The 17,675-nt window shown below is 30.7% G+C and overlaps 1 protein-coding gene and 2 pseudogenes across 4 annotated transcripts; 1 reads left to right on the top strand and 2 right to left on the bottom strand.

Annotated features, from left to right (window-relative positions):
* Positions 1-1,537: 1,537 nt before the first annotated feature.
* Positions 1,538-2,687, bottom strand: LOC149891409 (uncharacterized; annotated as a pseudogene).
* Positions 2,688-9,948: 7,261 nt separating this feature from the next.
* LOC149891410 (uncharacterized) lies at positions 9,949-12,754 on the bottom strand. 4 transcript variants are annotated; one of them, XR_016450293.1, is made up of 5 exons: positions 12,623-12,754; positions 12,346-12,513; positions 10,554-12,228; positions 10,419-10,471; positions 9,949-10,076 (listed from the first exon to the last, which is right to left on the bottom strand). XR_016450293.1 is itself a non-coding variant. In XM_090080532.1 (4 exons), exons 2-3 carry the CDS (start codon positions 12,393-12,395, stop codon positions 10,596-10,598), a joined length of 1,683 nt encoding a protein of 560 aa, XP_089936658.1. In that variant the 5' UTR covers positions 12,396-12,513; positions 12,623-12,754; the 3' UTR covers positions 10,364-10,471; positions 10,554-10,595. The 4 variants fall into 4 exon arrangements, 2 of the variants coding, with proteins under 2 accessions (XP_089936658.1, XP_089936657.1); XR_016450292.1 differs by having other exon boundaries at positions 10,419-12,228; XM_090080532.1 differs by lacking the exon at positions 9,949-10,076 and having other exon boundaries at positions 10,364-10,471.
* Positions 12,755-15,166: 2,412 nt separating this feature from the next.
* Positions 15,167-17,170, top strand: LOC149891411 (uncharacterized; annotated as a pseudogene).
* The last annotated feature ends 505 nt before the right edge of the window (positions 17,171-17,675 follow it).

Consider the following 17,675-nt stretch of genomic DNA (forward strand, 5'->3'; position numbering starts at 1 on the left):
GTTTTTCCGTTCCAAAAGGTGAACATTGGTGATGCTATACAACTTAACAGCAGTTGCTATAAATACAAAAAAGTTCGTATCAAAAAGTAAAACCAACTGGTCATGAAAGTGTGCAATTTATGCTGTCGCCACTGTTTGTGTGTGTGAGTGTGTCGCCACTGGGTGCGTTTGTGTGTGTGAGTGTTTGCGTGTGTATGCATACATAGGGGTAGTCAATTTGAGGAAATTTTAAAATCTAAAATACCATACACTCTAGATTTGGGGCAAATTAAAAAAAAAAAAAAACAAATCTCAAAAAGTTTCAGCTCAACACGTCCACTCTATCTTTGCCACCTCAGGATTTTTTTAAAAAAAATATTCTCAAAAACAGCCGATTTTGCATGTCCAGGGGGAAAGTGAAATGAAAAAAGTTTGAAATTTTTTTTTTTCGGGGATGTTTATTTTTACCTATATATTTTAGCAACAATACATGGTGTTGTAGTTTTTTTTAAAATAAAGCCTTTTTGTGTATTTAGATTTGAAAATAAGAAAACATTTGATAACATATTGAAAAAGAATAATAACTATATATCCAAAATATATACTTTTTACTTTTTCAGTTAATAATGTAAATCTACAATAAAGTTTAGTAATTTCTACAAAGTGGAGATTTGACGAGACTCAGCTTTAGCTGCTTAAGAAACAATTCGATGTTTCCATTTGTTGTAGTTGTAAATTATCTTATAATTATTATTTTAAGTTTGGTTTTTTAAATCAGTAAAAATTAAATAGATCATTCTAAATATGTATGGTCAGAAAATAGGAAGTAAAAGAACGCGAAGGTCTAAAAAAAAACTATTCATTTTAGAAGAATCAAAGCCAGCCATTATAGGTAATAATTAGTTTTAGAATGAATCCCTTAACCTAAAAAACTTAGCTAAGCTTTTTATTTCTTGTTTTTTGCAATTTAGGGTGTCCGCTTCCAACAGGGATGGAAATATTATAGCACTTAGCTTACAACCAATCATTTTTCCCAAGAACATCAAATAACGCTACTATTCTTGCTTATTCTCCTCAGAAAAACTTTGAAAGGTGTGAAATAAAAACTAAATGTGATTGTATTTCGGCCAAGGTAAAAGCGCCGATTAACTGAGCCCAAAGCGCAAGACCTGTCGGAAAACTCCTCTAGGTCGATGCAACGAGACGACTAGACACGTGCATCTAAAGGCAGTTTACAATTGAAGGACGCCCCTCGTGGGCTCCCTAACCCTAAACACTAACCCTAACGTTAAAATAAAACTTAACTAGCCTATCTTACATAAAACATTGTGAATATGAATTGTAATAAAAGCAACTCAATAAAGCAATCGTTCTAAGTATTTAAAAGTAATCTAAAGCGATCGTTGTTTAAATTCAGACAACGTTTAGCATTTCTTTAGTTCGACGTCAAAAAAAGTAATGCATTGTCACTAAATACGTATAAAGGAATTAAACATCAAAAAATTTTTGTGTATTTGTTTTTTAAGTTTGACTAAAACACTTATAAACTCATGACAACTTAATAATCATTATTGCCGTCAAAATCGTCTTCATGGTAATCTTGTCACTATTTTTACTTATATTGATCAATCCGGCTTCTCCATCTTAAGAATATGAAATATGAGTATTTAAATGACTTTTTCCAGTTCCACCTATACAGAAGGGAGCCATTCTAAGAAGGGAACCAATGAATGAATATATTTCCGATTCTGTGGACCTACAATCACGTTTCATAACACATTCTAAAAACAATTATATCAGTATTAACCTTAATACTAGATGTTGGATTTAGGGTCCAAAGATTTTAGCAAATGGATGCAAAAACTAAATACAAAAAATCAACAGATGTAAAAGAGGAGCCGTGAGAAAATAGAGCACCAAAAGTTTAACAAAATCGTTTAAATTGCTTCACTACTTTTATATCCTGCTAATCATTTTAGAAATATTTAAAAAATTTAATCAGATGGCGCTATGCTCTTTGAAAGCCCTGTTCAATGTATCATAGGTTTATATCATACCCTTCAAAAATTATTTGCATAGTTTTAATGGTGTTTAAGATTTGAAGTACATTAAAGAATAGAATTATAACCTGAATTTGATTTTAGTTAAACAAAAAAGTTAACACTTTACCAACAACAAGTTGACATAAAGCAGCGTCTCTAAATGGAAGCTTTTTAAGTGTGCCTTTTCCATCCATACTTAAATGCGACACAATAAAATTAGAAAAAAGCTGTTTCAAGAGATTTTTTGAAGTATCTATAGTAGATGTTACCCCAATTCGTGAAAGAAGGTGAAACTTCAAATAAATTATTAAAAAATGCATTTTTTAAATAGATATGGAATTCCAATTTCAAATCAAAATATAAATTCTGTTTATTCAGTAAAAGCAAAACCTATTTTTGACATCAAAACAAACAGTCTTGAATAAAAATTTTAAAATAATAGCCAAATTTTAAATTACAGGATATTGAACTTGAAATAGAAAATATGAGCTATTTACTAACTAAAGTTGTTTTATTTGCAAGTATTGCATACTGCTCCTCTAAATTTCTATAGCCATTCAAAATCTGAATAGGTCCAGCAATAACTTCCAGATGAACATCACTACTATTCTTGCTTATTCTCCTCAGAAAAACTTTGAAAGATGTGCAATAAAAACTAAATGTCATTGTATTTTGGTCAAGGTAAAAGCGCCATAGATTAATGCTGGATTTTTTAAACTAAACAATCAAAGACTAGTGAAAAATCTTTCAAATCTGGACAATGAATATTCAAAACTTAGAAAGCATGAAAGAAGGGGTTCCACTGCAGATTTGGCAAAGCAGCAAGATTTACCTAAACAAAATATTCTTGGCTGGCATTCCTGATCTTAGGAATACAATAAAACATGTAAAAAAAAGATCTGGTTTAGACAAGCATGAGGATTTCTAGGCTTTCTAACCGGTTTACAATAAAATTTTCTAACGGTTTCTAACGGTTTACAATAAAATTAGCTAAACAATGTTCACTCACTATTTCAATCTCTCGTATAATTACGTTAAATTAATAAGTGGTGAGTTGTTATATTTTTAGCCAATGGAGAGTAGCAGAAAGAGAAAGCTGCAAGTGAAACAACGGTATAAAGAATTAAAGGGTACGACTAATGTTGAGATTATTAAAGATACTAGTGAGGACTCCTTCAGTGATACTGATTTTGATCATGGAGAGTGGTTTAAAAGAAAAGCTTCACAACAAAAAGTCACTGCTGAAATTCTCATAGATGTTTTTGCTGGTAATGTTGCTCTTATTGCTACAATCAGTGATATTTCTCCAAGTGTTTTACATAAAGTTGCAGGTGCAGTTCTAACTCAATCAGAAGCTGATTTGACAAGTTTCAAATGTAGCCAGTCTACAGCAGCTAGAAAAAGGAAACATGCAAATCTTAATATATGCGAGATATCAAAAGAAGATGTTCAACAAGCAATGAATGAATCCCCATACCCATGCATAGTGCATTTTGGTGGCAAAACATTAATTGAACTAAACAAAGGAAAAAAAATTAAAACTGATAGACGGGCTGTACTCGTATATATTGAAGATGAGACACACCTGCTTGGATTACTTCCTTTACTATCATCTTCTGGTGAATGTCAGTGTAATGGTGCAATGGACCTTCTTAAGGAGTAGAACCTTGAATCCAATGTAGGAGGAATATGTTTTGAAACAACTGCAAGTACTGGGTTAAAGAAAGGTTCTTTAGTTAGAATATCCAACAATATGGACATATATCTTTTACTTATTGCATGCAGACATCATGTATGTGAATTAAGAATGGTTCATTTTTGTAATTCAGTTTCAGATGAACATTCCGCATGACTAGATAATCCCATTTTTAAAAAATTAAAAACAACTTTTAAAAATCCTGATTTTTATTGCAATCAAGCAGAACTGATAAAGTTGGATTGGAAAGTAGCAAGGAGAACCATTCTTGAGAAAGCTGCGCTAGAGTTTTTGAACTTTTGACAAGAAAACATTACAAAGGGAAAAGAAAATAAAGATTTTATAAGAGAATAGAAAGGAGCTTGCAGAACTCGTCGTAATTTACCTTTCTTCATTAACACTAAAAAAACCTGAAGCAGTTCATCACGTTAGGTTCTTATCCAAAGCACTTTACTACCTAAAGCTACAGCTTTTTTCCAGCCATCTTGAGTTTGTAAACCAGAACAATAAATTCAAGACAGGTATAACGCCAATAAGTGAATTTACAGTTTGCTTTTATTCCAAAAGGTATTTACAGGCAAATGATGCTATTGGAGCTCCCTTTCTTGATATAAAAGCAAAACACCAAATGCAACAGTACCAAAAACTTAGTGCCAAACCAGATGCTGTCGATGCAGTTTTAAACTCTCTTTACAAACATAGTTGGTGTTTAGATTCAACAATGATTCCTCTTGCTCTGTTGGACGATAATATGTCATTTGAGTAGAAAAAATGACGATACCATGTCTTTTTGCTAAAATATATAGGTAAAAATAAACATCCCTGAAAAAAAAAAATTTCAAATTTTTTTCATTTAACTTTTCCCCTGGACATGCAAAAACGGCTGGTTTTTAGAACTTTTTTTCTAAAATAGTGCTCAGGGGGTAAGGATAGAGTGGACCTATTAAGCTGAAAGATTTTGGGAGTTGTTTTTTTAACATTTGCATCAAATCTAAAGTGTATGGCATATTAGATTTGAATTTCCTCAAATTGACAACCTCTAACACCTAGATACACGCACATTCACACACACACACACACACACACACACACACACACACACACACACAACATACACACACACACGCACACACACACATAAACATTCATACAAACACTAACGCATTATATGTATCTGTTTATAATTATTACCATGAGCTTTAAGTATTAATTAACCCTCCTTCATTTTTTGCTTGCCCTGCTTGATGAACTCGTAACCCTGCTAAATTAGCTTCTCACCTTCTTTTAAATAAATTGTCCTCCCTCTTACTTCCTTTTCTCCTACTCAGGGTCTGCGTTTATGTCATACAGTTACAGAAAAATTTGTTAAGCTAAATACCTGTGTAATTTGATTGGTTTTCTAGTTACATCGTCAATTATTATATAGTTAAACTAAACCTGAATATAACAGGGGCAAATACCCGAAAAAGCAAAAATGTAGCCTGATCGTTTTTCCAGTGTGGTGTTCATATATATATATATATATATATATATATATATATATATATATATATATATATATATATATATATATATATATATATATATATATATACACTGCCGCTCACGGAAGTTAGGACAATGGAGATTTTTTCAAAAAAGCAATATTAGCATGTAATTACGTTATAGAATTTTTGATTTATATTAATAAAAGTTATATTTTTTATACATTTTCAATATAAAATATATTATTAGTCAGTTTTATGTAATAAAAATTTACAAAAACCATTATAATAATTAAATTTTCTTTTCGTCAAAAAAACCACCCTTTGATTTAATAACTGCTTTAACTATTCTCGGCATTCTTTCAATTAATTTTCTAATTGTTTCTTTCTGAATATTAATCCATTCCTGTTCTATAATGTTCCATAAATGAGATTTTGATGTTGGACATACACTTCTAATTTTTCTATCCAGTTCATCCCAAAGTAACTCAATGGGGTTGAGGTTTGGGCTTTGGGGAGGCCAGGTCATTACACGTAATACATTTTCAGCTTTTTTTGATTCTAAATAATTTCTACATAACAATGCAGTATGTTTAGGGTCATTATCATGCATCAGAATAAAATTATCTCCGATTAATCGAAGTCTCGAAGGGATCGCACTTGTTTCCAGGATATCTCTATAATGTTCTTTTCTCATTATACCATCGATTTTACGCAAATCTCCCACTCCACCCAGAGAGAAACAACCCCAAACTATCACAGAGCCTTCACCATGTTTTACTGTTGGAACCAGACATTGAGTTAGCATTTTTTCTTCAGCAGATCTTCTGACGTAAACTCTTTGCTTATTTCCGAAAACTTCAAATTTTGACTCATCGGTCCAGAGTACTTGTTTCCATTCATCCATCGTCCAATTTTTGTGGAACTGTGCCCAACGGAATCTCTTCTGTCGATTACCTTTTCGTAGATATGGTTTTCGGATAGCAACACGACCATGCAAATTAGCTTTTTGCAACCTTCGTTTGATTGTACTGACAGAAACTTTTTTTTCTCGATCACAGTTGAAAATAGCTGTTATTTGTGGAGCAGTTAACATTCGATTACGTTTACTGATGACTTTTATACGACAGTCATCAGTTTTTGTTGTTATGCGAGAAGGACCTGGACGATTTCTGTCTTCCAAACTTCCAGATTCTCGATATCGACAAATTGTATAGCTAACTGTTGATTTACTAAGATTTAATTTTTCAGCTATTTTTCTAACTGTATAGTCTTCTTGAAGCAAAGTGAGTATTGCTGCCCTTTTTTCTACACTTATTGGCTTACCTTTAGGCATATTTTTTTCAATATTTTGAATTTACACTAAAAAAAATAAATTTAATTACACCTTTTTATATATTTTTAAAACACTAACACAAAATACACAAAATATCTGCATATAAAAACTCAGTAAACAATAGAAATACTAGTTAAATGACAAACTTAAAAGATTTGAATCAATAATGTAAAATACAGGTTCATACGTGAATTTAATATGTTTCTGGGTTCTCTGTTTATTAATTTAAAATTTTTTTACTTTTTTACTGACTTTTACTTGCGTGTACAATTTATGTTATTTTAATGTATTTACATTAAAATAAACTTAATTTAGAACTTTTTTATACAAGTTTTATTTAACTTGATTAATTTTTATATAAACATGAATTTTACTAATATAAGTTAATAATTTTATAACTTTATTACATTTTAATATTGTTCTTTTGAAAAAATATTTTTTGTCCTAACTTCCATGAGCGGCAGTGTATATATATATATATATATATATATATATATATGAATAATCACTTTGTTTGAGAATTGTGTGAGAGCAAATGCAAAGAGGTTTGCGTTTGCAAAGAATCAAAACTGAACGGTTGATAATTGGAAGAAAGTATTATGGTTGGACGAAGCTAAAATATGCCTTAATGGTTCAAACGGTAGACGTTGGACATGGAGAAGACCAGGTGAATTAATGCAACAAAAGCATGTTAAACAGACAATAAAGCATGACAAGTATGTCATGGCCTGGGATTGCCGCAGATGGAATGGTGTGGGGCGTATTCATGTTATAAAGGATACATTGACTTCCCCTAAGTATGTTAGAATACTTTCATAATCATATGCAATTATCTGCTCGAGAGTTATTCAACGGAGAATTCTTATTCCAGCAAGATGGTGATTCAAAACATACGACAAATAAATACCAAAGCCTGGCTCTAAGGCAAAAACATCGAAGTGTTAGATTGGCCAGCACAAAGCCCAGACTTGAATCCTATAGAAAACCGATGGAAAGTAGTAAAGGAAGAAATCGGTAAGTTTATATTGATGAAAAAAGACGATATTAGATTTAATGAGGTGTAAGAGCCTCGTTGAGTTGATGCCTAAGAGAATTGACAAAGTATTAACTTATAAAGGAGTATGGGCTAAGTATTAAAGAAATAAATTACTAAAAAGAAAAAATACTTTTGTCCGGATACTTTTTTCCACAGTCATTTTAGTTTTTCTTACCAAAAGAGACATCTAGCTAATGTTGTAAATGTTTGATGGTACAATTAGAAAGAGCTTGCCGAGAGTTCCAAAAATATATATAACAGTATGAGGTTTCTTTCATTTAGTATAGAATTATACCTAAAAGTAGTTTGTCCAGATATATTTTTCTGTAACTGTATAGCATAACCGCAGACCCTGAGCAGGAGATACGGAAGTGTGTGTGTATATATATATATATATATATATATATATATATATATATATATATATATATATATATATATATATATATATATATATATATATATATATATATATATATATATATTGAGTAAAATGGGGTCAAATGATTTAGTGAAGAACTTTAACTTTTTTTTAAGGGAAAAAGGTTTTTAGTTTAGTTTTTTTTTAAAGTTGTGAGAACTTTGAGCTGTATTTAAATATATACAAATCAAGTAAAAAAATTTTTTTTGTTTTTTAATAAAGTTTATGTAATTGAAAAAAAGAGTTGTTTCATTCTACCTTCACATTCGGGGAGAATGAAATACGCAAGTCTATGTGTAATTAAAACAACACATAACTAAAAAAAACAAAAAGTAACCAATAATAACAATTTAAAAAACAACCAATAATAACAATTAAAAACAACCAAATAAAAAAAACTTTGTTTTTGTGATGATGTTGAGTCGTGAAGAGGTACTAGAGGTTGAGCTGAGTTGTCACTTGTGCGGCACTTTTTGGTGCAATAAAACCCAACGCTTTTCACATATCGCTTTGGTATGCATGTTTAACAAAGCCAAGCCTTGCATTTCGAATTTTCACACTGATACCATTCCATGTATTGACTTGTTGAAGCTTCGCCTAAAACTTTACGGCACTTTTTACACTTCACTTGCTTTGCAGCTGTTATTGTTGTTGGAGTTGTTGTTGTTGCTTGATTTATTTGCAGATAGAGGACATGTGTCACATGTCCATCTACGACAAAAATATGAATACCTATAATTGGATAACTATAATTAGGTTTACTTAATTAAGTAATGAATTGATTAAAGTAAAGGTTAAACTAATTACCAGGAATATTTTTAATGGCAAGAACATACAGTGGTGGCCAAAAGTCTTGGAACAACATATTTTATGTTCTGATAAATTTTTATACTAAAAATAATAAACGATAACAGTAAGATAAATAAAAAAATAAATAAGTTCTAAGTATTTATATTCTATGTTATTATATTCTAAGTATCTAATATTTTTAGTATAAAAATTTATCAGAACATAAAATATGTTGTTCCAAGACTTTTGGCCACCACTGTACACGCCAGTGAGCCAATTCAAAAATTGCTTATCTTCCATCCATTTGGACGGAGATGCGGCGTAAACGGCATCGTCTGGACCACTTAAGCAACAATTGCTGTACAGGCGTTTTTTTGATTTAAAAATAATATATGGAGCAAGACAATTACTAGCAGCATTGACGCATTTTCCAACTGTTTAATGGATTATTTTTTTGTTGCCAACCAATTTCAATGGTCTTTTTGCAATACACCGGCAAACTACATGTTGCTTGCGTTGATCACCAGAAAATCCAATGTCATGAAAGTTCCACAATGAAGTACTTTCATCGATTCCTGCTTCGTTGAATTCTTTTTGCAGTGTTTTGAAATACTTTGCAACTATTCCTTGTGTGCAAGAAGCGGCTCTGAGTGATGAAATATTGCCTACGGCCCACTATGCGTGGCGCTGATAGAAAAAAAAGGAAATAGCCTTATAACTAGAGAACTGTTTAACATTTTGAAGTAATTTTTTGAACAAAGCATCAATTATGAGAAATTGTTTGTTTTTATATATATTTATAAAAAAAGTCCGGTCTTTTTTAAAACCGGTTTTATTCCGGTTTTTTAGTTGGTTTATCCGGACTAATTCGATTTTTGATTAAAAAGATATAAAACCGATAGTTTTTGATATTTAAAACTGATATATCAGTTTTAAGTCTCTATTTAAGTCTGATATATCAGTTTATCTTTTTTAGGGGTTACAGGCATTTTTAGTCTCCAACTTATATTTTCATGTTAAATAAAAAAGGAAATAACATAAGTATTTTATTATAAATAAAAGTAAAATAAATACTCCAGTAGTTCCATTCCCCTCAAATGCAGAATAGAGGTTCTGATGCTAAAATAGGTTTTTAACAATATGTGGCTATGAAAATAGTCGTTTTTAGGTTTTTAACAATATGTGGCTATGAAAATAGCCGTTTATTAAAAGTTGCTTATCAACTACAGCTGCATGGTTTAATGATGCTTCCTTGATTTCTTTTTATAATATGAACCATTACTCTTTATCTTCCTAAAATTATTTAACAACACACATTAAAGTTTTGAAAAGTTTTTTTAATAAATAGTATAGTTTAAGATATAAACTATTTATTATAGAAATTATCTATCAAATTCTAATTCTAATAATTATACATTCAAGAAAAAACTGTATTCATTGTAATAAATAGATACAATTGAAATATAATTAAAATTTTTACTCTAAACGTATCTCAGCAATCCTTATGTGGAGCAACATTTAATATTTACAACAAGCCTTCATGAATTGCACTTTGAAAGTTTGGGATTCTTATGTTTCAACTTTTCTAACAATTAGTACTTTTTTTTTTTTTTGCAAGCATAAAAAAAAACATACTGTTTGATTATGTAAAAAGATCTCAGAAATATCAGATTGGCTACCACCAGCACCTAAAATGTATCATTAATAAAATTAAACGATAACATTAAATATTTAAATTTAAAGATATACATAGCTTTCTCCAATATTTACCTTAAGAACAGTTATCAGCTTAATCTTCTTGCAGTATAGCTTTTATACCTCTTGCATTTTGTTCTTCTTACAATATAGGTACAAGTCAGATGTCATAAATAAATAATTAGCTGTATCCCTAGTATTTTCAGCAAAAGAAGTTAATCGTGCATGACCTACTCGTGCAGTTTTGTTGGCTTTGTTCCTGGCTTCAATGGCACTCTCAGACAAAGAACCTATTGGATACTTAAAATATTTAATAAAAGAAACACCATGAACTACCATTCTATGCACAGACTGTGACATTGGAATGGCTTTTAAAAACTGATCATTAGAAATGAGACCAAACAGACGTTCAGATTTCTGCTTGAAAATTTTCACATCCGGTCTTGCGGTTGTACTATTTATATCAATTAGCAGGTCCCTAAATAGTTTGATCATAGTGGTATTCAAATTTAGAATTCTTCCAGTCACAGATGGATTATTAAAGAATTTTCGTGCAACATTGCCAGTGTTGGATGTACCACTTCCCTTCCTGACAAAAGATACCCTTATTTTTAATTGTATTTTGAATAAGTGCTGGAATTTTTTTTTGTTTTCAATAAATTCTTGGCTGTTTTTTGCTGGAATTTTTCTTCCTTGTTTCACTGCTGGAAGTTTGCAAGCAGTATTGAAAACCCACTCCATGCTGCATATCCACAAATGAAGACTGCAAATTCCAAGTTTCAATATATTCTTGTCTACATCTTTATCTTTATTCCAAATGGTTTCCAAATTAAACTCCTTAGGACTTGCTTGACATACATGACAGCACTGAGATGCTATATTTTTTTTAAGCATTTTTGATACCACAGCATTAAGTGTTTTACCATCATTCATTGTGGTATAAATAGTTGACAAACTTGAATTTATAACAAAAGTATTGTCATGAAGTGTAAACTTAATATTCTCTAAAGACAAAATTTCATTTTGTAAATGTTCAAACTTCTCTTGAATAAAACTAGTAGTCTCTTTGGCAAAACAAAACATAAGATGACGGGTTGCATCTGGACTATTTGGATTACAATTTTTCCATAGTATCTTTTTTCCACTTCGAATCTCCAACAGTACAAACACTATACTATACACAGTGGAATCATCCACACCTCTCTTCATAGTTGCTGCATTCTGAAATTCAGATTGGTCACTCTGACCATCACCACCCACTTTGCAAATAACATATATGTTATCACGTTCCTCCTGTGCTAAAAATTTAATAAAATTATCATCATCCTCCAAAAGATACTCAAACACTCTAGAAACTGAATGTTTGATCATATTGAATAGACTACATTTTACTTCAGTTTCTGAATATTTCACCTGCTCTGGATATGTCAATTTTTTGTATTCTTTTAACTTGGTTAAACCTGGAGGAACAAGATGATGATTTTGTGTAACAATTTTTTGAAATTCAGCCCATGTTCTGTCTGTTAGTCTCAAATTGCAAAAAGTATGCAATGATAAATTTGGACCATATAAATTAGACCTGGGTGCAGTAGAGGGATTAGAGGCTAACCTTTTTACAGCATGTTGAATTTCTTCCAGTTCTTTTCCCTGAAGATTATCAGTTCTTTTACGTTTCATCCTACTTGTAAGTTCTAAAAAAGATTTTCTAGGTTTTGGTGCTTCAGGTGTTCCCATTGTTACAGTATTTCTCCTAAAACATGTATAAAATGTGTGTACAACTTTTAACTTTATATATATATATATATATATATATATATATATATATATATATATATATATATATATATATAAATACACACATACGTACCTGTTTAACTTCAGTCTAAGACCTTCAAGTATTAATTGGCCCTCCTTCATTTTTTGTTCACCCTGCTTGATGAGCAGGTTACCCTGCTGAATCAGCTTTTCACCCTCTTTTAAAATAAGTTGTCCCTCCTCATATTTCCTTATCTGTTGCTCAGGATCTGTTTCTAAGCTATATATATATATATATATATATATATATATATATATATATATATATATATATATATATATATATATATATATGTAACATTTTATTTTAGAATTAATAAAAAACTTACCAGACATATGATTTGTATTCTATTTTTTTATCCAGAAAATCTTTGTATTTAGTGAAGAACAAACTGCTTTTTTTTCCACATTTGTTAAAGTTTTTTATCAACTCAAAAGCTAGTCTCCGAAAAATTTTGAAACTAACCATACAACCAGCATTATTTAGTGCAATAAACTTAGACTCCAAAAGTTTTGCTCAGGCTTTAAAATTTTTTCTTAAGAATATATGCCTTGGGGGAAATGTATGTGTTAAAAGTTGACGAAGAGTGAATGTAGCCATTTTGATAGTTAATAAAAATCATCGCAAGGTAAAACTGAATCAAATAAAAACTTACCGGAAGTTGTTGAACTACGGAATTTTCATTTACTTCACAGAATTTAGTCGGTTTTTGAATAAAATTCACAATAGTAAAAATGATTTTTAAGCATGAGGTCACAGAGGTCGCCTCAATTTTTTTGCATGGCAGTAAATTCAATTCGCAGTAGCTATATTTTATTCAAAAAAAACGAAGCGACCTCTGTGACCACATGCTCAAATCAATCAATGTTTAAGAAATCAAAAAATCAGCAAAAAAATGCTATGCCAAAACCCTTTTTTTCTATTTCTAGTTTTACATTCAATTAAATACATGATTATTTTAATTTCGCATAAAAATAATATAGAAATTTAACACTTATCATATACTTTGAAAGGATTTTAACAAAAATGCGAGTTTTTTAAAACCTCAAAAAAACCCTTAAGATGTCAGAAGTTTAAAAAAACTTAAAACAATTTTTTTTTTATAAAGAGTTAAAAACTAAATGCAAAAAAAAAAACTTAAAAAGTTTAAATATGAAAAATCACTAAAAAATATGCACAAAATCCTATTTCCGCTAAGCGATGCATAGTGCGGCCCTGATGCTTACCTTATGACTCCACCGGTTTATGAAAAGCTTATACCAATCTCTCCCTGGAGTACCATTAGGAAACAAATGAGATTGACCTTGGTGTTGCAATTCGCGTATTTTATTCAACCCCACATGTCTCCGTTTTCGTTTTTATCTCATAACATTTTTCCCTGAATAGCAAATTTAATTTTGTAAAAAGATTCTTGACCAGCGTAAAAAGTTCTACCAGTATACTTATTAAGTTCATTAATATGAAGTTTAGTTTCCGAGAGTTTTATAATCATTTTTCAAAAAAAGAAAAAAGATATCACGCATTCGAAAACGTAACAAATTATCAAAAAAAATCTTTTTTTTGAATTAAACTTTGATATCATCTTATTCAGAAAAAAATCCTCTACGACTTGATCAAAAAATACGTGCAAAAAGTGTATTCAATAAATAATTAAGAACAAAAGAATAAGCATAGTCATAACTATTTCATTCTACCCTGTTTTACTAAATATATATAAACATTTATATTTCTTTTATATATATATATACATATATATCTTACATATGTATGTGTGCATGTGTATTATGATATGAAAATTTCATATTAAAAAGCATAAGTAACTAACTTGTAATTAATATGTAATATATTTAAAAAAGCAAAATTAAAAAGTTTAAGTTTGGAATATAGTATTTTACATTTAAGTTTCACTACAATTCTACATTAAAAATGTAGAATTGCATAATCAAAGTATAATGTAACGTAACTATGTGTACTATTCGTAACTAACGGTGCGAAACTATGTTTGCAAGTCAGAACGAGGAAAAGTGTCGCAGTTTATAATCTTTTTTGCAGTAATACAAGTTAAAAAATAAAAAAGATCAATTAGAAAAGTTAGCATAGAGTTCAAAATACCACAGAAGACTTTTGGAAGGTATAATATATTAAGTACAATTGATTACCTTCTTCTAGTAATACTTTAGTTCAAACTGAAGTGATTCATGAGAACTCAGTTGTTTCTTCATTTTCTGATAATAAAAATGAATGCCAGATTGTTGATACTGTTGAAACGCCTGAGCCTAATAAAGTTAATGAAGAAACAATAACACTAAGAGATCTACAACATCTTAAATCAAACAGAAAACCTTGGAACAGTTTTTGCTTCACTAAATGGTATCAGATATATTAGTTTTTGTGTTTAATTACTGATTTAAATTTGATAGTTTGTTTCTATATCAAAAGTAAAGACCCATCCACACATGGTTCAATATAAAAAACAATTGGAATAGTTTTAAAAAATGTTTATTCAATGTGTAGGCTATCATTATTTTTTTTGCAGGTATTTGAACCTGAGCAGGAAGACTTGCTTCAACAACACCTTTTGCATGAAAATGACACATAATATGGTCTTTCTCCTGAGGAGAAAGACCATAGTATATATTATTTCTACATATGCTCTTGCCTGCAGCTGAATAATTCCCCAATCATGGGCAGAGTTACAAATTGCAGGGTGTGATTGTGTGCAGGATTCTTGAAGTGGCATCAAAAACTTTTTATTTGTTCTCCTCAAGCAACAAGTTTAGCCTGCTGCACTAGGTTTAATCAGCATAATGTTAAATTGTTTTTTGACAACTTAAGTAAAGTTTTGACAAGCTTGAAAGTGATCCCTGCAGACATGTGGAAAATTGATGAGACCGGAATCACAACTGTGCAACAACCAGACCTTATCGTTACTCGCAGAGACTTTCGCCAGATAGGTCGAGTAACATCTGCTGAAAGAGGAGTTTTAGTGACTATCAATTTGGCGGTTAGTGCGATTGGCAATAGTTTGCCCGTATATTTTATCTTTCCGAGAGTTAACTTTAAGTCCCATTTTATTCGTGATCTATCACACCAATAGGGTGTGATAGATCAGCCCACTTCTCAGGCTGGATGACAGAAAAACTTTCCTAAATAGGGGAGTTGGGGGCTTTTTGATCTCTGGGGCAGCTTGATCTTTTAGCGCTACTTTATCTATTTATAATTAAATCTGCGTGACGTCATAAGATACTATCAGCATATACTTCCGGCTATTTATTTTCGTTGTTGTTTTGTCAAAAAATCGATTACGAATTTTAAGAAACAAAAATTGGATTATCGCGATAAAAAGTAAATTTGATGAACATGAGAATTATTCATACATTTTTGTTACTATGTTAAATATTTGTAAAATATCAACTGCAGTCACTAGGTACTTTATCGACGTATATTTTATGATATGATTTCGCCGTTGAATTTTATTTATCAGCGATATACAGCCATTATTACATGAAGAATACCTATAGGGGTTCCTTGATCTCTCTTACACGGGGCTGGTTAATCTGAGGATCAAGGTGCCCCATACTAAAATTATGATACAAGTATAATTTGTTGTATTTAATTTTATAATTACATTAGAATTAATTACATTAAAATTGCATTTGAAGTAATGACATTGAAATAACTATTGAAATGCATTCATTGCACAAAGAAAAAGTATTTCCATTTGCTAGATAAATAAAATTAGTAATAAAAAGTAAAATGGTAAATCATTTTATCAAGATATAGTAATAATATTCGATTTAATTTTGTTGAATTTTTGACATACATAAATATGTATCAGATGCCGCTGGATTTGAAACTGTCAATAGGAAAAGTCAAGCATTTAAATAAGATGATTGCGAACAATAGTAAATTTTTATCATACATTTTTCTTGCTCTTCTCATTAAAGAAAAAGATCGGGCTAATGAGCAGTGGTGCACGCTTGGTGTCGGGGTTCGATACCCGTGCGTAGCAGACGCTTGGTCAACTTTTTCTGAGCATCTGTATTTGTAAATAGCTGCTAAACTTATGTCACTGTTTCTCGTTCATTTAGTTCTACGTTACTTTTCCTCATGTTTAGTTAATTAATGCTGACATTTGATTTCCGATTTTGATTTTTCAGTTTTTGCAAACATTTCTTAAAGTTTCTGATGAAAAAACTTGTTCACTGAACATTAAATGTGAATCTCTTGGCAGAAACTTGAAGACCTATGTTTTTAATTATGGTTTTTAAGTAATCAACCATAAACCATAACCAACCGTCCTTGTCTAGCTTTGATTGACAACCACAGCTCTCATCTTGATGCACCAGTTCTTGATTTTTGCATAGAAGATGGGATCACACTTTTATCCTTTCCAGTAAACTGTAGCCCTTAGCTACAACCATTGAATAGTGCTTAAAATCCTTTTTAAAAGTTTAACTCAGCGTGTGGTGCGTGAATAACGGTAAACAAACGACCTATGAATATCTATGATGTACCTGGTATACTAAGAACAGCACTTTTTAATCCTATAACTCCAAGGAACATAATGAGTGGCTTCTAAGTAACAGGAGTTTACCCATTAACAAAGATATTTTTTTCAGGAAGTGACTTTTTGATGTTGCATACATCAGATAAATCAGATCCTGATATTGGTTTCTCCACTGCAGATTACAACACTTCCAAACAAACAAATCTTAATAAATCGATTCTCTCTCTGTCTACTTCGAAGGAAGAAAATTTTCCAGACCCTTTACTTTTACCAACTCCTGAAGAAGTAAAGCCTTTGGAAAAAGCTAAGTCTAGAGAACAGAAAAAAATAGGCCTGAAATTTGGAAACGAATTTCTGCTATATTGACAGATACTGCTATTAAGAAAGCCTTAAAATATGAACAGAAGACATCAAAAGAAGGAAAAGAAAGGGCTTTAAAACAAAAAAAATAAAACACATACTAAAAAACTATTCTCCACCAAAAGTAGCTATTCAAACAATTTTAAAGCCAGCAAGATTCAATCTTGTCCAACTAAGAGAAAGAAGCCAAACAAGAAAGGTGAGGGTTATGACATTGAGGATCAAATTGAAGATGTTTTTTGTCTTAGATGCCTCAAACCTTTCTCAAACAGACTTCCAAGTGCAGAGTGAATTCAGTGTTCATCTGCCATCTATGGGCACATTTAGCTTGCGTAGAAAAAGAACTTAAGAGTCTATTTTATTAATGTTTATACTGTAATGACTTTTTAGTTTAATTAGATGAAGACAGTGACTAATCTATGAGCAAATATTACAATACATGTAGCCGTATTAAATGCTATGATAAAACAAGAATTGTTCATTTGCATAAAATTGTTTTCACGGTATGTAG

Source organism: Hydra viridissima, unplaced genomic scaffold, assembly GCF_058129835.1.
Source record: "Hydra viridissima isolate aposymbiotic clone 2 unplaced genomic scaffold, HvirCarnegie_v1 scaffold_2, whole genome shotgun sequence".
In the NCBI taxonomy this organism is placed as follows: Eukaryota; Metazoa; Cnidaria; class Hydrozoa; order Anthoathecata; family Hydridae; genus Hydra; species Hydra viridissima.